We start from the raw sequence: 21,236 nt of genomic DNA on the forward strand, positions 1-21,236 counted from the left end.
AAGTCAAATTGGTTTAACTGAGTTATTTGGAATTTTCGACAGTAAGTGAATGTAAAGTAAACTGCAAACAACCTTTTGAGCTCTGCATAAGATCTATAATTCTTTTTAATAAATACAGTTTAAGGCTGTAGCTACAACTAGCAAAATACTTACAATTCTCACCAATTCTTCCATGAAACACGACCATTTTATTTAAAAAAAACATTCATTCAGCTTTTTCTGTAATAGAGTTTTTATTTATGAAGAATGAGCACACATGGGGGGGAAACCTGTAGCAAGGAGAGATTACCATAATAACATGATTACCGTATATAGAATTTTCTTTTTCTTGCAAATGGAAAGCCTTTGAAAACTGCATGTTGCTTTATTAGATACCCTCCAACGTATGGGTGTGCTGTGTCTGTTGTGTGTGCTGTCATTGTGCGTGGATACTGCTGCTGCAGCAGTTCTGAGATTAACGTGACCGGGATTATCAGATTGTTGCAGAGCTGCGGGAATAGAAGAGATGACAGCTTCACATAGGACACAACAAGCACTCACACCCTCCCTCAAACACACACACGTACGTAATCCAGCTTCACTAACCCTTCTACCAAAGGGAACGACCACTACATAGCAGTTAAAAACCTCTACATTATAAATATGTTTCATGTTTCCAAGCAGTCAGTTACAAACTCCACAATTGGGTGATGAATTATACAAATACAGATGGGAGGAAGAGTGAGCTCAGTGTCACCAAACCAACCGAAACCTTACATTTTATGTGCTTTTACTACAACAGAAAGTGCTACGCCTCTCCTGAGCAGGTTCCCTGGTGAGACCCTGCAGCGAGATGGTGTCTCCTGTGAGGGGCCCTTAAGATTCCCTAAGTGCTGCTGTGTGTTGGGAGTGCTGCAAAGATGGAGCGTAAATGAAATCTAACATATCAGAAACCCCAACAGGTCTTCTATATCTGAAAGCCCAGACGCCTCCCTGCCCCACACCCCTCCCTCCACAGGTCGTACGGCGGTGGCCTTCCACTCTAGCTGGCGGCAGAAGATGCAGCCTTCTCCTCCGTGTTATCAGCACCCTTCTCCGCATCCTCGGGGGCCTCTCCGTCGGCGTTGGGTTCAACCTGACCAAACTTGAGCATGGCGAGGGCTTTGGCTTTCAGGTCTTCCATGGTTTCCTTCACGCCCTTCTCCAGGAGATAACCCTCGCTGTCCTCCTCTGGGTTCTCCAAGGCCATGGCTCCTTCCACGGCCGTCTGCAGGAAGCGCATGCTCAGAATCACCGACATCTGGACAGACAGACAGACAGACACGGGGAAAAAACCATCACTTGAGGCTGTGAAATCCTTATCAAACAGACTGGTGAAGCGACGCATTATCTCTGGTTCCTCGGAGTCACGGCTCCACTGATTGAGACGTCCCTCCTCGTGATGGGGGACTATCCAACCCAGCTCTGAGCATCTGACCCAGTATAAAAACAGCAGCAAAATATCGACAATGTGTCTCAAACCCTGAGCACAATCGTGCCACGGTGCATCTAACACTGATGGAAGTAGTTTCTTCTAGTACATTTGGTTTTAAATGATGCCAAAATTTTAATCAAGAAGTATTCTCAGAGTTGACTTTCACCACACAAAGAGGTTTAACCAACGATCCGTACTGTCGAGAGGTTAAAGCGGTCTCGATGCTCCTGTCCACGCACCTGTATTAGGATGACCGAGAGGACGCCCGGGCCCGTCGAGTTCATCAAGCCCATGTAATATTTGATCAGAGCCTCTCTGCAGCCGCGAGTGAACAGATTGAGCTCTTCTGCGTGGTAGTCGTAGCTGTAGTGGGCGCTGTTATCTGTCAGGTGGTACTGCAGGCAGGGCCGCGGGGAGGCGGGGTTACAGCAGCTGAAAGGAACGCCGTCCAGCAGGTAACGGCTGTCCACATTACTTCGGATACGACTGCAAAGAGAAGAGGAAATAAGTTTCTGCTTCCTTTTTCCCCCATCTGTGGCACATTCTCTTGTTGTCATGGCGATCCAGTGTTGTTTCCTTGTGGTTAGCCAAGCCCAATGTATTGAGCAGCTTGTGGGATGTTCTGACCTTCAGTTTTTGAGTCACTATTTTGACTATTAATCATTATTACGTGCAGATCTGAGCTGTAATAAAGCACAGTTTGGACTTTTCCCCTGTCTGCATTGGATAATGGACCTCATCAGAACCACTAATGTCTTCGCTTTGCTATTCCAGTCTCCTGGCAACCATGAGTCTGCCCTCAAATCTTTCTGCCATCTGTTATTCTTATATGGTCCCAATCGATGCTAGTCGTTCTCCTCATAATCCCCCATAATCTGCTCATTGACTCACTCCTTGACTTCTTTGGAGGTGAAATCCAGATATCTGTTGTTGACCCACTGAACTTCAAACCAGTCTTTGAAGTTGTTGTTTCCACAGCAGCGGAACTCCATTTGCAGACGATCGATGGTCTCTTTCTGAAAACAGCGTCCCGGCACGTCCGTGTCCTTGTAGAAACGGATGCCGTTCCTCAGACCCACCTGAAATGCAGAGAGGAACCGTGGTTTATGAGCAAAAAGGGACTGTTTTGTTTTGTCTCAACGCTGCCTGATTTAACCTCAAACAGAGATCAAATAATCTACACCCCATCCTCCCCCCACCTTCAGGGACTCCTCCAGGTGACCTTGCAGGGCGTAGCTGAGCACCACCACAATGATGAGCAGGTAGCACAGCAGCGCGGCCACGGCGAACCAAACCATCAGGAGCATTTTCCAGCGGGGGAAGCGGCTCGCATCCAGGGAGTCCTGACACACGCGGCTGGCGAACCAGTTCGTGCCAATAGAGGCCAGGCCCACCATTATCAGGATGTTGGGCACCACGTGGATCTCTGTGTTGTCCATCACCTAAAGAGAGGAAGAGCGCAGTGCAAGATAACTGCAGCCATCTAAACGCCACTCTGTCATTTCCTCTACTCACTTGAGCAGATAATGATCCTGCATACAATTAGCCTTATCTCTTTTAAATTGACAATGGCAGCCAAGTGATTCAATTAGCTTCGGACTTCGATGGAATTATGATGTACAAATGTAATTACCGGCCCTGCTTACTGCAAAAGTCCTCTAAGAACTGACTTTAATATCAGCCGACTTTTCTGAAGTAAGCATTCATTATGATCAAGATTTAAAAGCTCCTCATCATCCTGTGATATCTGTCCTGCCAGCAAAGAACCGTAGAAGCTATCAGACCTGTGGAGAGCAAACATTCTCCACTCCAGCTCAGCTCGCTGACGTGTTCATCCTGCATAGTCAAACGCAAACTCAGTCCCGAGAATTCCGCAGTAATCAGACTTGTGATAGTTGAGCTCCCTACGACTGTGTCAATAAGACTTTGGATATTCATGCCTCCATCACCCCCAGGTCAGCTGATCAATCCAGTTCATCGACTGTCTTATAGAAGCTGTGACCTTCATCTGCCGCCCATGTAAACGTAACTAAAGCCTTAAAATCTGTATTATGTTGCTTTTTCCATTGCCAAAAGTATTTTCTCATTATTTGCGACTGTGCTTAATTGTCCCTTAATGTTTCTGTGCAGATTATTGAGCTAATGTTTTCATATAAATCAAGGACACGTCCTGTACCTCAGCCCTGCGGATCAGTTCTGTCTTTAGGTAAACACCCAGACAAAAGATGAACGTCCCGCACACGACGGCCAGCCAGGACAGCAGCCACAGCCCCTGGGCCAGACGCACCCGCCGCTGCTGGGTGAACTTTAGCTTCAACAGCACCATGGTTCGCTATCACACCCCGGAAACAGAGACGACAAATGGAAAGAGGCCTGATCTCTGGAGGGTTGCAGAATCCCAAATGCAGGAGAGGTGGTTTCAGGCCTCGCTGTCGTCGTTTGGCGAGTTATTAACAAGTTGAGCTCGCCTAAGTTGTTCCAGGTGGAAGAGATAAGTAGGAAGATCTCTCAGATGTACATGACACGGTCGACCTCGAGGGGATAATCCAAACACTTGCCGTTAGGTGCAAAAATTTCCCAAAATACTGTAATCCAAGCGACTGCAGCAATGTGCAAGCAGTGTAAAAACAAACAAACAAACAAAAACGTTATTCCTTTTTCAGTGATGTGACTTCCAGAGATTTGGGGTTTTGCTCCTTTGACCAATCACAACAGCAACAACACCCCCTTTCAAAGCTCGGAGCACTGCTTTCTTCTTAGTGTGATGTTTATAATGGCACCCTTATGGGTCTACATATGAGCGGCGCCCCCCTAAACCGCCGTATCCATAGTTGGAGGACACGGATACTGGCCAAAGTCACTAGTTTGGAGCCGTAATCCCCCAGGACAGAGTCCCCGGGATCCTATTAAACTCCAGAGGCCAATGGGAAAGCAGGGCAGTGTCTGATCAGCAAACTTGCATGATTGACGTGTACAATGGGCGGAACAGTTGTGTTGTTGGACCAGGCGAACGTACCTGAAACCCAGTTCAAACAACGGAGGGCATAGACTATTAAGTTGCCCCAGAAAATTGGGGGTGTGGGAAATTGTGCATACGCCTGAAATACTTAATAATTTCATTATGAAAGAGTCACGCGGGAGGGACGACCTCGGAGAGCTCTTTCAAGTCACAGATTTAATTTCAAAGAGCTTCGGAAGAAGCGCCCATCATTAATTTAAGCCCTCGTCAGACCAAAGATGTGATGAGACGCTTTGAAAGAAACTTGCAGCATCTAAAACCTACATGTGCTGAGAAGGAGTGCGTTGTCATAACAACCGCCTCTCTGATGCTGCAGGGTGAAGCAGAAGTCAAAGGCTGCATAACATTAAAATATGAAGTATTTTGACCAAAACTGAGTGGAGTGACTCAAGAAGATTGTGTGCAGAGGCCAGAAGACGTAAAGTGAAAGTAGACAGTGAGAAGAGAGTTATGCCTGAGTGGGATTATGGATGTGGTAGCAGGCCTGATTCAATAGGATTAAACTGCTCTCATAAGTATTTATGACAGCTGCAGTTGCAGGATGAAGCCAGTCGAAATTTTTTTATTTATTTTTTTTAAAAAAAAGAACTTAACATACATTAACTACATAACATTTTTAACACTTCATTACTTTCCATGTTATAAGTCATGTTTTTAAATTACTTTTGGAATTTCTTCAAGACTCTGGCTCCCCCTGGTGGAAAGATGATGATTTCGAAACAATAATAGTTCCTGTGAAAAATATAGAGAAAAAAAATCCCTTGTTTAAGTTAATTAGATTTTATTGTTGATAGAGTCGAAATGTCACAATTACACGTTGACTTGATGCAAACTAGCAGTATTCAGGATTACTGGAGAATATACTGATGACACAGAAGGGACATAAATAAATAAATAAATAAATAAATAAATAAATAAATAAATAAATAAATAAATAAATAAATACATAAATAAATACACACACACACACATACACACATACATACATACTTTGATTCATCACTGGATCAATTCTAAATTTATTCATCAAGCCTTTAGAATATAAGACTCACTTTCTTAATCATATTCAGCAAAATAAAGGTTGCTTCTTATTGTAACGACGTTGTTTGCTAATGCTACTGCTCGGCACTGAGATACGACTTTGGAATGAAATTATTACTGATGAGAGGGAATCTACAAGATACAGTAGTTACATTTTTCTACTGAACACATGGTCATGCGCTGGCATGTATTACCTGATTAACAGAACAGAATTTTATAAAGAAAGAAAAAGGTTATAAATTAGGGCTGAAGTCTCGATCTCGTAAGTATTTGTTGCTAACATGAACCAAAAATGCCAATAAATGAATTTTAGCCAGTTAGGGATGTTGGGAAGATGTAAAATCCTCTCACCTGCTGAAGACAAATCCTTCTGGGCAGGGTATGAGAAGTAAAGAACATTAAAAGAATTTACATACCCCCCAACAAAATTTACATTCAGCATTATAATTTCATGCACTTTTTCATGCATTCCCTCTCGGAATGAATGTAGATTTGTTTGGAAATGCTCATATTTTGGTATACTAGAGCAGGGCAGTAATTAAAGTATGTACAAGCAAAAGAAAAAGAGCTTTTATAGAGGAGTCTGGAGATGATGCTGAACATTTCCATCCACAGCACTGACATATACACTACTCATTTGCTCCGCTGCTGTCACAGCTTCAGTCCGCTCCTTTGTCTGTGCGTTCCTCTGCAGCCATTTTCTCCTGCCTTCTCTTCTCTATCTCCTGATGAGGCTGCAGCTGTCGCATGAACTCTTCCAGGATCTTCTGGGCTGACATGGATGTCACATCCACCATATCCTCTTCTAAAAGTGTGACCTGTGCCCCTCCCTTGCCAGCCCAGCCATCACCACCCATGTGGGCCTGCTGGGAGTTGGGTGGCTTGTCAGCATGGTTAGAGGTCAGGCTTTGGGGATAGAGAGGCTGCGGCCTGGCTGCATACCTGGCAGATATTTTCCTGTAGATATCTGCACTGAGGTCCTCCAAAGTGAAAGGTGGGCTGTGGTTGGACTCACGCTGGCCCGAGATGTGGTCATTCCTAAATTGTGGCACCTCTTGTTTAAAGGGCGTGAAAGCCGTGACCCTCTGCGGTCCTGCCTTTGACTCCATCAGCCACTTCTGTGCCGGGGCCTCCACCTTCAGAGCGTGGGTTAGGCCGCCGGCTGGGGTGGCAGCAGAATGGCCGCCTGCAACAGGGCTGGCCACAGCCACAGATGAATTCAGATGCTTTTGAAGTAATTCCTTCATCAAACATGGCACCTGAATAGGAAAAGACAAAGATTTCCGCAGGACTTCAGGATTTATCTATGCTGAAACGTCATTTCCAAATGCTGGGTAATATCATGTTTCTCACTCAAGATACACCAGTAAATGTATTTACTTTTTAATGTGGATTTTAGTCTGTTTGAGTGTGCAATAGTCTGTTGATATGAATGTTAACAAGTGATCGGGAATTATCAGGGTTTACCAGTGCTTTGACATTTCTGTTGACAGCAGATACTCAAAATAGACACACCCCCACCCCCACCCCTATACTTGGTGCACCAGGAAGCCAGTTGCACCAGTAAGGCCTCTAAGGGGCTTTAAGGTGCGATAGATTTTTTAGCAGAGACAAAAATGGATGTAAATTAGATACACAAGTCTAAATACAATTTTTCAGATGTATTTGCACACAACGGCTTCATTTTTTGATCACTCCTAAACTACAAATAAAGATTAATTGTCAATGTATAAAGATGTGCAGAAAAGGGTCAATTTAAAGTTTCATTCCAGGTGGTTACTAAAATTTCTCTGTTTGGATTTAGAGAACAATGTTACATGAGGTTTCCTCTGTGAGGTAGTGTGCATATATGTCCAGTAGAGGCCACTGCGCTCACTTTGATGTTTTCCAGAGCTGCAATGGTCGTATGTGCGTCCTCTAACTCACAGCCCAGCTGTGAAACACGAGTAAGTAGGTATTTCCTCTCACTGCTCAGGCTCTCTGACTGTAAACACACACACAATTACTGTGAAGTGGCTGTTAATTTGAGAACGCATATAAGATCCCTTTTGTTTCCGCTGTTAGTTTCTTATCTCCGTGCAGGAAATCTCACCGCTATGTGAAGGTGTTCCCCCAGCAGGTTATTGGCCTGCTTGGTCCCTGAGTGAGTCTCCAGGAGGCTGCAGCACAAAGAGAAGCATTAAAGAAGAATGTTAATAATATATGGCGGGGACATGTGTGTCGTTGACATGCAGTGCTTGTTCTGCAAACTAAGGACAGTTGTTTAGGGGGGCCACTAACGTTCTGAGTGATTACTGTATAGAGCAGCTGGCCCTGACTTACACCTGCTGCTCTTGTTGAAGAAGGTGTCGTTTGGGCCTGTTGGGCTGCAGCTGTTGCCTGCAGATGAATACAGGCTCAACAGTTGGGTGACAAAACACAGTCTCACTGACCAGCCTTGACATCTGCCTTCAGGCCCCCCGTCCCTACTCGCCCTCCATGCACATGGGCTTCACCCGGAGTGTTCCACAGATCGATGACACTATAGAAACTGTTACGTAAAGCTATAGGATAACTTGATTTTATTGATCATTTATTTCCGGACTCCATACGCGTGCCCTCGGGACACCATTTCCACATACATACTCCACTTTTTTGTGCACGTGAGTGTACATGTGCATTTCACATGCCATGTGTGTCTCGGACCTTTTGTATTTCTCCTTGACGCGGCTGAGTTCATCTCTAGTGCGCTGCAGCTCCTCCTCAAGACTCTCAATGCAAACAACCGTCTGCAGCAGGTTCTGATGGAGGTCGGCGTTCTCTTCCTGCAGGGCCCTGCACACAGAGGCGTGATTACTGGGCCCATGGAAAGTGAAAAGCTTTTAGAATGTATAGTTACAATCCACAGTTCACTGAATAAATCATTGGGTTGGCTTCCAGTAGCTCATATGGTGACAAGTTTCCACTTTTCCTCTATGCTACATTTTATATTATGTCTGTGTCTAAATTCACAATCATACACACATACAATGTTGGATTCTTCCAATAATGGACTGACAATATCCATATGTATTGGTGTTATGTAAGAGGAGTTCCATAACTACGTCCCTTCCTGTTGAAACAGGATCAGGGACAGAGAGGACGCTTGTTAGTGTGATCAATAAGCATCGACCCATCACGAGAGACGGAGAGAGGGCTGAAAGAGGGTCCTACTCAAACTGAAGAGAGCTGAATCCTTACCTGAAGTGGTCGCCATCACAGGGAGTGGCCTGGAAGAGAATATTAAAAATAGATCATGTTAAATGATTTTTTTTTTTTTTTTTAAATGGACTATGAAAAATGATGTCTATACTTCAGGAAAGATTTAGGTGTTATATGAGAGGTGGGAGTGCACTGACAGGAATAGTTCCATAACACAGATGATTGCGTATATTTTGGTCATGTTTTGCATAAAATGAAGCTTTGGCCTTGCACGTATTGTGGAAAAGTCACAATAGATTCCGAACGGGTCATCAATCCATTACTGAGGACATGACAGATGGAATGAGCTATTGAGCTGCGGCAGCCCACAAACGCTGAGAGGATGAATCGATAACTGTCTTTTTCCTCTTTAGGTATGTGTGACTACGTGCATGTTGGACTTTAACCGCCCATTACCAGAAAACATCAAATCCTGGACACAGCCACATGAAAAAGACCTAATGATGTGCATTATTATCTGTATTTTTCAGGAGATTTTAGCTCACAGCACTTGACACAGTCTTGAATAACAGTGATGTGATTTCTCCTCTTCTCCATCCATTTTGGCTGCAACAGTAGTTTAAAATGAAGAATACTGACTCAAGGCCAGGTGATAACTGTCTAAACTAATAAAATGGGAGTTTTTTCCATTGACGTCACCAGGCTGTATCTGCTGCAGCAATGACTCAGCGTGCCGAGTGTGGTGCAGGCCGGTGACTCAGCTGCTCTACCTCTGCTGTGGAACAGCTCCCATTTGTTTAGCTCAGAATGAAGGAAGAAGAGGTCAAATTGAATCAAAGCTGTAGCATTCGGTTTAGTCTCTCTGAATTGTGCTCACCCTGCATTGTTTGCAGTGGCCCACGCTGGGTGAGTGGTGTTCATAGCCCAGCTCCAGGCTGTGACTGGTCGCCGTGGACGCCGTGTCTCTCGTCCTGGATGAATCAGACTTTGTGGATGAGGATTCTGACCCGTGACCGGGTCCTGCAGTGGGGACCTGCTGAGGCTGGGGCAGGATGAAGGGTTGGGGGTGTTGAGTGTAAGGAGCGGCGGGCGGCTGTTTGCGGTGGTGGCGCAGTTTTGGTTGGGTGGGTTCGGGGCTGGTGCTGGTGCCGTCGGTCACATGAAGGCCGCTTCTGGTGTATCCGTCCTCTGGCAGTGAGCCCCTGATGGGTGACGCCCTTCGCTCTTTTCTGCTGCGAGTATTGTGTCGGGGGTGGTGGGGGTAGGAGTGAGGCGGGGGACTACCTTGGTGCGCTTTAGCTGTGTATGACAGCAGCTTGTCGGCGTTAGAGCTGTCCGAGTGTTTCCGGGAGCTGCCTGGAGTTGAATTCTCCTGTCTGCTGTGTCGCTCTGGATTCGGTTCCCGATCCTCTCCTGAGCTTTTTCTATAATTCTTGGGTGGCAATTGAGGCTTGACTGGGCCACAAGGTTGTGGCAGGGCTGCTGTCTTCCCAGCTGCCTTGTGGTTGACCCCTAAGTTGGAGAGATGAGATGCGCTCATGACCTGTTTTGTAATCTCATCCAGGAAGGCTGAGAATTGGAGCTTCCCTTGTACAAAATTTGCCCTGGCTTGCTCAGTCTCGGCCTGTGTGATCCCCTTCCCCTTCTGCCCGCTGGGATCTTGCCCCTTGGAAAGTCTCGGGGAAAGCACCTCCATCGACTTGGCCTTGCGAATGTCAGTGTGAGGCTCTTTGTTTTTCAGAATGCCTTTGCTGGGTAGCTGGCTGGAGGACACTGCTCTCTTGGGGCCCCCAGAGACCCCCAGTAGTATGTCCTCAGTGCTGAAAGTCAAGCCTCGGTTCAAACTTGCCGTCTTATACAGAGGTCTGCTGGTCACATGCGGCTCCCTGGATTGTCTCTCACCACGCATGCACACATTATCCTGCTGGAGGGCTTCTTCGCTTCTGCTGTGGCCTCGATCCAGAGAAGAAAATGGCTTCCCTGTCTCTTGTGAACCATGTAACTGGCTGAAAACGCTGGTGTTCTTTCCTTGTTTTATGGTGGCAAAAACAACCGGCTCACTGCCGCTGTCCTCTCTGAAACCTCTGCGCACATCTGCAATGTTGGAGCAGGACTGGGAATGCTGCTGCTGCACAACGTGATGAAGAGAGTAGGGATTGTTTGCATCCCCATCGGTGTACCAGGATGAAAAAGAAGAGGGAGAGGAGGAGGAGGAGGTGGAGGAAGAGGAAGAGGAGGAGAGGGATGACGAAGAGGCCCTGGACAGGGCCACAGGTGCTTCATTCTTATAAAGCATCTCCTCTTTGTGGTGAACATGTGACTGATGACAAGGACGGACATTGTGATGAAGGTCGTCGTGGATGGACTGACGATGGCTTCTGTCCGTGTCATCAAGCACCATGTACCTACAACAGCAAAACACAAACATTTTTACATTTTATTCATATTTAACGAATTAAATTTCCACAATAGTACGTCCATATTATCACAGATTAGATTCAGTTTTGACTAAAGGAAATTAATTCTTTAGGTCAAAGTCAAGCCTCGTAACATTTTAAGACTAAACTGATCAGGATGCATTTGATGGCCGTACCTGTTTGACCGAGAGTTGCGGTGATGGTGAAGGTGATGGTGGTGCTGCCGTGGCTTGGTCTCATCATGACCGTGGAGGCTGTGAACTGGCTTGAAATAATTTTCCATCTCCTCTTTTTCTGCTCAGCTGGGTTGAATATTTTTGTTTCGCTTCTTACTATCCGTCTGCTGATGACAGAAATCGTGAATTCTCAGTAAACCTCCTGCTGTTTCTCATCCTAAAAATAGTGGTAGAATGTACGTTGGTACTTTGATTTTTTTTTTAAATCATCTAAATTTTCAAACACAGAGGTGTCTATTTAAAATGTCCCCTTAATTTCACTGGGCAGAAAATAAATCTCCAGATGTTTTCGAAAAATATCCATTTGTTGAATTGTTCCCTTCTGTCCTGTAGTTTGCTCCTCTCTGCAGAAACTGGACTGACAGCTCAATAGCAGGACTGTATCATGTCATGGATGGTGGCTGATGTAACAGCTGGCTGCTCATTGAACCTTCATCATTAAATAGGACACAATCGAACCGGGCCTGCATGGAGCTGAATCTTTTACAGTTTATTTATCCTGGAAAACAAGTCTTTGTCCATGTTTGCTCTCCCGCTGACTCCATGCTCCCTCTTTAATGAGGTTTGTGACAAAGAAAATTCAAAACATCAAACATCATTTGGCAGCTTTATGACTGATTTTAGTTTTAGCACATTTTTTTAAACTTACATAATGACTGTTTTTGCTTTATCTATCCTCTCGAGCCCTGTGCTTTGTTTGATGAACATTTTTATTTATGATAGCTATTTTGGATGAGAAGGACCTAAAAATTATAATTCAGTGTATTCTTTGTAGAAAAAGTACAAAATAACTATGTCCTCATATCAAATAGCTGGTTTACCTTACTATTTAAGAATCTATAAATAAGGATCAAAAGGTACCATTTATTCTAAAAAAAAACAAAAACATTTCAGTCTTCCATTTAAGTAGTTTTCTACAAAATCATTGTCACCCACAATAAAGGCAAGAGGTTAAAAAGTATAAACTTGATTCAAATGTTCAAATATTTAAAAAAAAAAACCCAGATGTTTCTTTCATCACTAAAAATGATTACACAAAATAAAATTGCAAAAACAGAAACCAGCTACACTGTTATTTCAAGCCCTAAACACAACTTTACTTCTTCTGACTCCACCAAACTGATCACAAGACCCTGTGTCAGTAGAGGAAGGGACATGATAATAATCCAGAGGCTGCCAGTCTGCTTGCTCATCTTTCAGATCATCATTTTCACCCCCAACTGGGATTGTTAGGTGGAAACGAAGTTGACTGCCTTCTCCACAGCCCTCATTTCTCTTTTCAGCCCTGGGCCCTTCACATCCTGGCTCATCCTCATCCAGTTCTTATAACACAAACAGAATACATTTTATTTTGAATGCTTATTGATCACACTAACAATTTGTTAATCAAATTAAGAGAGTAAAGTAATGAGAATTGGATTCTGTCTCCTCATTATCCTCAACATGCTGTCATTTATGCCCAAGTTGGTGCACTCGGGGCTCATTCTCTTTCCTCCCAACATGGTCTTCACTGAAGTTGTGATCAGGTTCTTCTACATCAGACAGTGACTAATCTTCACTGGAATCATCTTCTCCTGAATCGTAGTGAATAATCATCTTAGAAATAATCAAGGTGTTGCTCAACAACGTCAAAATCATGTTGAGGATTGCTGTCTTCACTAACCGATGAATGTACCTTAGAGTTCTCTGCTATTGTGTGGAGAAATTGTTCTGCTTCCCACAAGTTTCCCTGTAATGATAACATCAACACCTAATTCAAATCTAGATCTGACAGATGTCTATGTTTCACTTTAATTCCAAAGTTTGTACACTGGACCAATGATTCACTTGCAAGATCTATTTACACTCGTTAAACCCTTCAAATATTTACAAATATCCCCAGTTTACACACTTATCACGATTACTTTTACCTTTACTGAATATATACGGTAGTTGAAGATAAAAATAAAAATGCTTTTATGTGTAGAATGAAGACATTTGATTAGTTTGCTACTATAAAAGGGAAATCAAATTGCAGGTGACATGAAACGTTGGAATGTATATACATATATATACACACACACACACACACACACACACACACACACACACACACACACACATATAGGTGTTTTTAACTTCTTTGGGTTGGGGGTAGAGAGTGGTTGTTGAAGTTCTCTTGCAACCTCTGCAAACACAAGGACAATGTGCCCATGCCACAGCAAAAGGTCACAGGTTCTAGGTTTTGGAGAGTTCTGAAACAAGTGAAAGAAAAACTCTTGGATAACCGATTATCAGTGTTGCCCTGTGACATGAAAGATTGCAACTTGAAATGTTATATAGTTTTATCTAAGAATAAATATAAAGGATTGCTTCAAATAAAGAAGATACATTTAGTGTAAATACGAAAGACACACATTAATAACAGTAAAAAAAAAATCTGGGTAAACAGTAACAAATGGATATTCAGACTTATGAAAGATCTATAAATAAATCTTTATGGGATTTTTAAACAAAAACAAACAAAACAACATACTTTCAAAATCAGTCATATGAAACACAGAGCTATAGTTATTTCCTGTTTTAAAACGGGTAGTATTTTTTTCATGTGTGTTCGTTTTAAACTTCTTTCAAATTATTTTATCTTCACTATAACTAGATAATTAACTTTCTTTTCAAGGGAGACCCACAAAAATCATGCTTCACAGACACAGGAAGGCAGGTAAATGCTATTATCAATCAGTCAAATACCATTAGAATAGACCTGATTGTGAGACAAAGCAAAGTTTCACTGTGGCCACAGTAAGAATCAGTTCCTCAAGCATTAAATTAGCACATAAAAGAAGTTGTATTTTGTCCTGTCTGGCAGGACAATGAGAAGCCCGACTCCACCCAGCTGTGTGTGATCAATGCCACAGCCATCATGAAAATAGATCGGGGAGGTTGCCCGGACTTGTCCTTTTACAATCAATATGGAAATAAAGTCGAGAACGGGGGCGTGGCTTACGTGCAGTACGTGACTTGGCAAATGTATATTCACTGCACCCCCTGCCGGTGAAAACGTGGAACATTTCATACGATAACACTTCTGGTAATTTTCCACCCGTAGATTTTTCTGGAAATTTCTCTGCGTACAAATTGCGTGTGTAAGACTGCATTACAAAATTATGCAAATGAAACACTGCAATGGATGCAGTATAAAAAACAAAAAAAATCTAGAATCTTTATAAGTACAAAATTACACTACAGTGTACAAAAAGACATGGGTACTTAAATAAAGAGCCGGTAACATTGTGCCCAACATTGGGTGTTGGGCACAATGCTGAATACGTGAGATAAGAGAAAAGATGAGTTGGCGTTTTTTCTTTTGTTCTGTGATTATAAAAAAAACCGTTGCAGTAATGTGGAAAGTAGATCCGCCAGTTCTGCATTATTCTGGTCTGATCCAGTTTGCCTGGACCTCTTGCTAGTTTAAATATTACTCCGCGCCGATTTTCTTTTCGTGACGTCAGCCTTTATATCTTTAATACTTCTGTTTTCTACCTATTTGGACACAATATATGACAAATGTAGTTACCTTTAAGACGTTAATGGCTTTCTCAATGGTCTGTTTTACATAAAATGGTCTATTTTACATAGACCATGTTGAAACAACAGTGTCGTTGGTTTACCGTCGGTTTCGTTGTTCAGTCAAAACATTTTTAAAAGTTTTGAGCAGGTTACACAACAGAATACTAATGGCACCCATATGATAAATTATACAATCATTTTAACATTAATTTGAAGATATATTTACTGAGACCGTTGCTGGTCTTCGTGTTAAATCGGAACTGTTTTTTGTAGCGGAAGACTATGCGCAGTCGAGTCACCTAGCTGTATAAATACAGACAGTGACGCCATTTCAAGTCAGACCTGCATCGACACGCCACTTTGTGAAGTGGCCTCTCTGCGTCAGGTTAAAAAGAGCTACTCAGCTTCTTTATTTCTTTTTTAAGGTCTCAATAGACTATTGTTAGGTGTACGCACTTTTGTCTAGTATTTTCCTTATTTTATTTAAGCATTTAGACTCATTGTTAGGAGGAAGTGACGTTTATGATATGACTCATTGTTCTGGTAGTTGATTTGTTCATTCTTTTGAGTGGAGGATTTTTAATTTGACTTCTGTTGGAAGCTAGCCATTTTGTCGAGCCAGGTCTTTATTTTATTTTTTTGGTATTTTTTGGTTATTGCGCGCCTACCCAGCCAGCCAAGCTAGAGCCGTTTGTTCGACCCAAATATAGGCGGTAGATTTGTCGAGTGTCAAGGTTTTTTTTTTCTCCCTAAAAATGCAATTCGAAGAAACTCTTAATCCAGATATTGTGGTTTTCCTAAACAGTTGGAGCCCTTTCTTAAACAGTAGGCCAAATATGGGCGCTGTGACGTAGTTGCTAGCTGATGTTAGCCATTGGGCTATTTTGAATACTGCCAGTATGGAGAGGGCGTGGCTTGGTTTTTAGCCAGTTAAAGTAACAAAAGCTATTTTCTACACAAGAGTAAACTTGTGGCTCTATAAATAGAATAAGCGCAGGCTTTTTTTTTTATTTTTTTTAGATTTTCAGCGGAGCTGCAGTTAAATGTTAAAAGCTAGGATGTCACGCAGATGGTTAATTTTTTTTTTATTGGGGATTCAAATGGACTGAGTCATGGGGGTGGAAATGGACTTAGTAGTTAGCGGAAGATCTCGGGAGCGGCACGAAAACGGACGGAAGCGGAGCGGGACCAGTGCGGAACCAGGCAGTTCAGGACCAGAGGGCGTGGGCGGACCAGTGCAGAACCAGGCAGGACAGGACCAGAGGGCGTGGGAGGACCAGTGCGGTACCAGGCAGAACAGGACCAGAGGGCGTGGGAGGACCAGTGCGGTGCCAGGCAGAACAGGACCAGAGGGCGTGGGAGGACCAGTGCGGTGCCAGGCAGGGCAGGACCAGAGGGCATGAAGGGAAGCTGGGCTGAAGAGAGCAGTTGTCCACGTCTGTACGCCAGAGGGAGCCAGAGGTTCAGGACAGTGTAGCAGCATCAAAGGTCACGTCTTCCAGAACAAGCCAGCCAGCGAGTGAGGGGAAATGGGTGCAAGTAGCTTCAGTGTACAGCGAGGCTTTGGTTTGTATATTGGGTATAGGTAACCTTGAAAAATTCTCAGGAATTAGGTTTAAACCGCCATTCCATAAAGTGTTGTGTAGAACAAATTTTCTTGCACAGTTTCTCTTCCCTTTTTCAGGAAATCCTTGTAAAGTGTTTTTTACCGTGATCGCCATCCGCTTGTGAGATGACATGCGTGTCTTGGTCGGTCCACTGTCGTGAATCCCCTGGTATTGTGCTGACAAGGAACGGCTTGTTGGAGTTCCCTGCAGTTCCCTGCGGTCGAAGTAGTTTCCTCAACACGTGGCAGAGGCGTTCCATTGTTCATAGGTCTCCGTAAAGAAGAGAAGTTTTCAGCATCGGGGTGTGAATGGATGCTTTCCCGTGCAACCAGTCGGTGTGTGTAAACTGCAACCCCTCAGAGCTTCAGTACAACTTGGTGCTGCAGATAAGCTACATCAACCTCTTAACTTATCAGTGAGTTTTTGCATGTGTACATTTGGGTGTAACTATCCAGTACATTAGTTTGCCATCTTTGCATTTTATGACATGTATTGAGCTAGATTTGTGGGAGGAGGGGGGGGGGGGCATTTAAATGCACCTTTTCTAGTCTTTTCCACAGGCCCGGCCCCCTAAAGCAGGAACGACAGAATCCCATGTAGTTGTATTGAGCTCTCTATTTACTATAGTGCTATGGATCAGCATCATGTACATCCACAGCTGTGTAAAGAGCCGTAGAAAGGTATTGGTCTGTTGGAAGACTTCAATTCCATGTGTTTGACAGTGTTTATCTGATGGGTAATGGGAGGGGGTTGGGGCTTTAACCAGTCTTCTCTAGACTTTACAGCTCCTTGATACAGGGCAAATGGTTAGGAACATCCAACATACCAGGAACCTTCAGTGGACACTTTCCCCACAGGATAGCAACTACTGAACTAGTGTGCGCTAGCAAGAACCTCTGTTTTCCTGGGGAGTGTGGTAAAGAGTCTCTTTCCTCGAAGTCATTGAAATTGTATACATCACCTGTGGGGTTGGGAGTGGGCTGTGTATCTGACTCTTGCAGATTAGGTTGTATGGCCCACTATTGAAAAGCCAACGTTCAAGTCTACGTCGGCAGTTCTTGCGGATGGAATCCTTCACTATTGCGGTATTTAGATGCTCTTTCTGGAAATGGTGTCATTCAATTTTTTAAAAATGAAATCATTGTACTGTAGCGTTGTACTACTACCGTTGTGGGGGGGGGGGGGGTTACTCTTGGGGAAAGGCCCTTTCCTTTGCATTTTTCAGTGTGGTGTGTCCTGTGTGCTTTCAATACCCAAGACCATCAGGAACTCTAACTCATTGTATGTACAACTTTCCTTGCGCATCAAAGCATCACGTAAGGTCATCTGAAGTGTCACGTTTTTTTAACTTTCATTGTCTGGCTAAATGCCTCATTGCCATTCCTTTGCAATTAGTTACTATGTCTTGTTTTGACAACACAGTAAGTCAACTATCTGTAAAGGATTTTCTTATTGCATAATAAATGCATAGCTTTGTGTGATTGAATACAGTTGGTATGCATTTGTTCTTTTGGGGTTGTGTGGGGAAGCTTTCTTGTGCTTTTTTCAGGTGTGAATAAAGCTTGGAGATATGTAGCGCACGGAAGTGACCTGCATTTTTTCAAAAGGGGAGTTAAAGGCAGATAAGTTGAATCCATTTAATCTTGTTGGAAAGGAGACCCTTGGCCCTGAGGGGAAACATTTGAGCTTGAAATGTGCAATTTAGGTGAACTTCACTTTGAGTTTGATTGGTTGATTTTAATGGGCCCTAATTGATTGAAACATTCTAGTAAGGATAAGTGGTCCTGTATTGTAGGGGGTAGGGTCTTTTTCTGCCTGTTTAATCTTTCAGAACAACCCAAAGGAAGAATGCAGTGCAACTTTGACAACACGGAAATCATCTTTTCCTTTGAAATGAACCGGCCCAGGTTGAAACGAGCCCTGTCAGGTTTCTTTTCTCTATGGAACAAGTCCTCAGCTTCTATCCCTTGTGCAAATGTGCAAGTGGCAGGTTATTCAATTTTTGTAACTGCGCAACTGTGTGGTTTCCAAAAATTGGGAGCTGAGCTAAGCTGCGCATGGTGCAGCTTTAATTTGGTCTTGAATGCAACGCAAGTGTGTTGCTGTAGTCGAGTGCATTTCCTTTTTTGGTTGGGTGTATCCCTATACTTTTCTTCACAGAAATCTCTCAGTGCAAGAGTGACTCGCGTACGAGTGAAGGCCTCTAACCTGGAGCATGTAGTAAGATGTCGGCTTAATCTGTCATTAAAATCTGCAATGTTGTAGTTGACAAAAATGACACTGGATTTGGCTTTAACCTAATTCTCAGACTCGATGCTTTACTAGCATTCTTTTGGCCATGGGACCCTGTAGCCTTTCATCTTAAACATAAGATGAGTGAAATTTGAATCCTTGTATTGTGTGGTGGGTGTGTTGTGTAGATCACTCTGTTTCAGATCATTTTCGTCCGTCTGCTCCAATCTCACCCGCCTCTGAATGCTAAGCATCTGTGGAACCTGTCGGCACATGTGTGGCCCCTGAATGAAGTACCAACCCCCCCTGTGCGCTTGAGCTTAAATCCGAACTCCCCGACATTCTTCGCAGAAGGCCTGCTGTCTGTGTTTGTGCCTCTTTTCTTTCCCCCCCTTGGTTTCTCAGGTCAAATTACCTTAAATTGTCTAAATGTATCATCTGGGATGGCCTAACCTGTGATGGAACGCTGAGAATCCAGTCACATTACGATCAAGAGCTGCAAGCTTGTCACACTAATACTGCATCACTTCACTCTCGTGGGTGCGAAGTTAAGTAATTTCGGTTACCATGATTTATTTCGTTAACCAACCATGGCTTTAATTGTTTTGTAACATACTGCATGCACATCAACTCTGCATAACAGTTAAGTTGACATGATATCCATGTGGTCAATATCACACATTGCAGTATTGGGAATCTGTGGGGTGGGCGGGCGGGCAACCTTCTCTCTTTTCAGTTATCTTGTTCAGGTTAACTTGATACTGAACCAGATGGCTAAACCACTGCAAGGAGTCATGGGACAACTTGGTGTTGCATCAACCTCTAGGGTTCGTTCTCTTTTGCTCGGAGAGTTGACCGTCGTGGTGGTAAATGCTGCTGCACCCGTTGCGGTAAATGACAATCATGACAAATTTTAAAACTTCACGTAAGTGGGACAAATCCTGACATGATTGATGCGTCATGCTGGTGGCTTTGTGCCGGGGGGGTGGGGGGGGGGGGGCCTAAATTGTCTCTCTTTTCACGTTACAGCTGTAAACTTTTGAGTCTTCACTATCCTTCCTGCCAAATTGCGATGGATAAAAGGCTTTGAGCATCACCAGGGATGCTGGTATTGTGGCTGCAGTGCTGACCTAAGAACTTGGAATTCATACAAATACTGTTGTGGGCCATGATGGGGATGGGGAAATGGTTTCCTGCTTTCTAGTTTCAGCTTCGTGACCAAGAGTGAGCAAAAATCCCCTCGCAGTGACGATAATGTAGCGGCCCGGTGTGCCAGGGTTTTCTTTTCCTGGAGGAACAAATGTCTCGTTTGTTCCTCCAGGTTTTGCTTTTGCCCTTACAGCAACAACAAAAAGCAAAAGACCCCGGTGGTGGCACTCCTGACATCGTCGGGACAGGGTTCGATCCCCTGCGGTGTCTTGCTTTTTAAGTGCTGCAGAGCAAACTTTTATTATGATTTCAGATTAAAATAAATAAATAAAAAATCCTGGTAAAACTTACTGATTGGGGGGGCTGGTCACTTAATTGAACGTGGTGGTTTTGTAAGATGACTTTAACCCGTCGCTCCTCAGCTGTGTTCTTTCAAAGCACAGCTCTTTACACTTTTTTAATGTGCTAACTATCAATTCCTGTTTCTTTAGTCTTGTCTGGTCTTCCTGCCTGGACAGTCCCATCACAGGACATGTCTCTGACTGGGTCCCCTAATGTGTGCTTTAAACCAGCTGCTGGGACAACAGGCCAAAGGATCTCTGACGGGAGTCAGAACCAGAACCCTTCTGACAGTGCTGATGACACTTGGACCTGTGTAATAAAACTATTGCACTTTGGATGTGGTGTGTGGTTTTTATTTCATATAAATGTATTCCACAAGATTAGGCCAAAGTCGTCTTCCCCTCAGGATAAACCCAAGAACCAACATTGACAAGGCATCTGAGCTTAGTCGTCCATTATAATGGTTCCTTTAAATATAACTCTGAACATGTGACTCAATGTCTAGCTGCACCCTATTGTACCAAAATGGTGCACAATATTAATAAAACAATTACATTGCCCAACTGTAACTGCTTTATATTTTCTAACTCCTGTGGGGGGAACTCTCAACAAAAATTTTATGGTTAAACATGTCAGTAAAAATGACACTTTGCATGTATTATTATAACTATTTTAAACACCATTCTTTAATATTGTAAAAATGGCATATTTGTGGACCATGTTTTTTCAAAAAATAAAAACATGCAATTGTGATAATGTGATTGGAAATTCATTGTGTCATCTCACATTTCCTTTTCTGGTTTATTTTTACAGTACATATTGGAGTTCTACATTTAAATGACAGATGTGATTTTAATCACATTTTTAAAAAATCCAACAACGCTTAAAATAAAAACTGCAAACTTTTAAAAAAAATTTAAACTTTATATGTTTGGATTATGTTTTTATAATTACAGTGCTGCAGGTTTTGAAAAGAAACGGGTCACTTTTGTCGCGGAACTAATTGTGGAC

At 43.3% G+C, this 21,236-nt stretch overlaps 2 protein-coding genes across 2 annotated transcripts; both read right to left on the reverse strand.

The window, feature by feature from the left end:
* Positions 1-235: 235 nt before the first annotated feature.
* Positions 236-3,779, reverse strand: rom1b (retinal outer segment membrane protein 1b). The gene is made up of 5 exons (XM_003970230.3): positions 3,630-3,779; positions 2,653-2,895; positions 2,345-2,532; positions 1,693-1,939; positions 236-1,279 (listed from the first exon to the last, which is right to left on the reverse strand). Exons 1-5 carry the CDS (start codon positions 3,777-3,779, stop codon positions 1,022-1,024), a joined length of 1,086 nt encoding a protein of 361 aa, XP_003970279.1. The 3' UTR covers positions 236-1,021.
* A 1,388-nt stretch (positions 3,780-5,167) lies between these two features.
* LOC115252444 (uncharacterized) lies at positions 5,168-15,140 on the reverse strand. Its single transcript, XM_029847687.1, has 10 exons — positions 14,903-15,140; positions 13,448-13,580; positions 13,010-13,075; positions 11,287-12,920; positions 9,571-11,098; positions 8,733-8,761; positions 8,199-8,327; positions 7,606-7,672; positions 7,390-7,497; positions 5,168-6,772 (listed from the first exon to the last, which is right to left on the reverse strand). The coding sequence occupies exons 4-10, from the start codon at positions 11,391-11,393 to the stop codon at positions 6,173-6,175; spliced, it is 2,568 nt and encodes an 855-aa protein (XP_029703547.1). The 5' UTR covers positions 11,394-12,920; positions 13,010-13,075; positions 13,448-13,580; positions 14,903-15,140; the 3' UTR covers positions 5,168-6,172.
* Between the last annotated feature and the right edge of the window lie 6,096 nt (positions 15,141-21,236).

Source organism: Takifugu rubripes, chromosome 14 (genome assembly GCF_901000725.2).
Source record: "Takifugu rubripes chromosome 14, fTakRub1.2, whole genome shotgun sequence".
Lineage (NCBI taxonomy): Eukaryota > Metazoa > Chordata > Actinopteri > Tetraodontiformes > Tetraodontidae > Takifugu > Takifugu rubripes.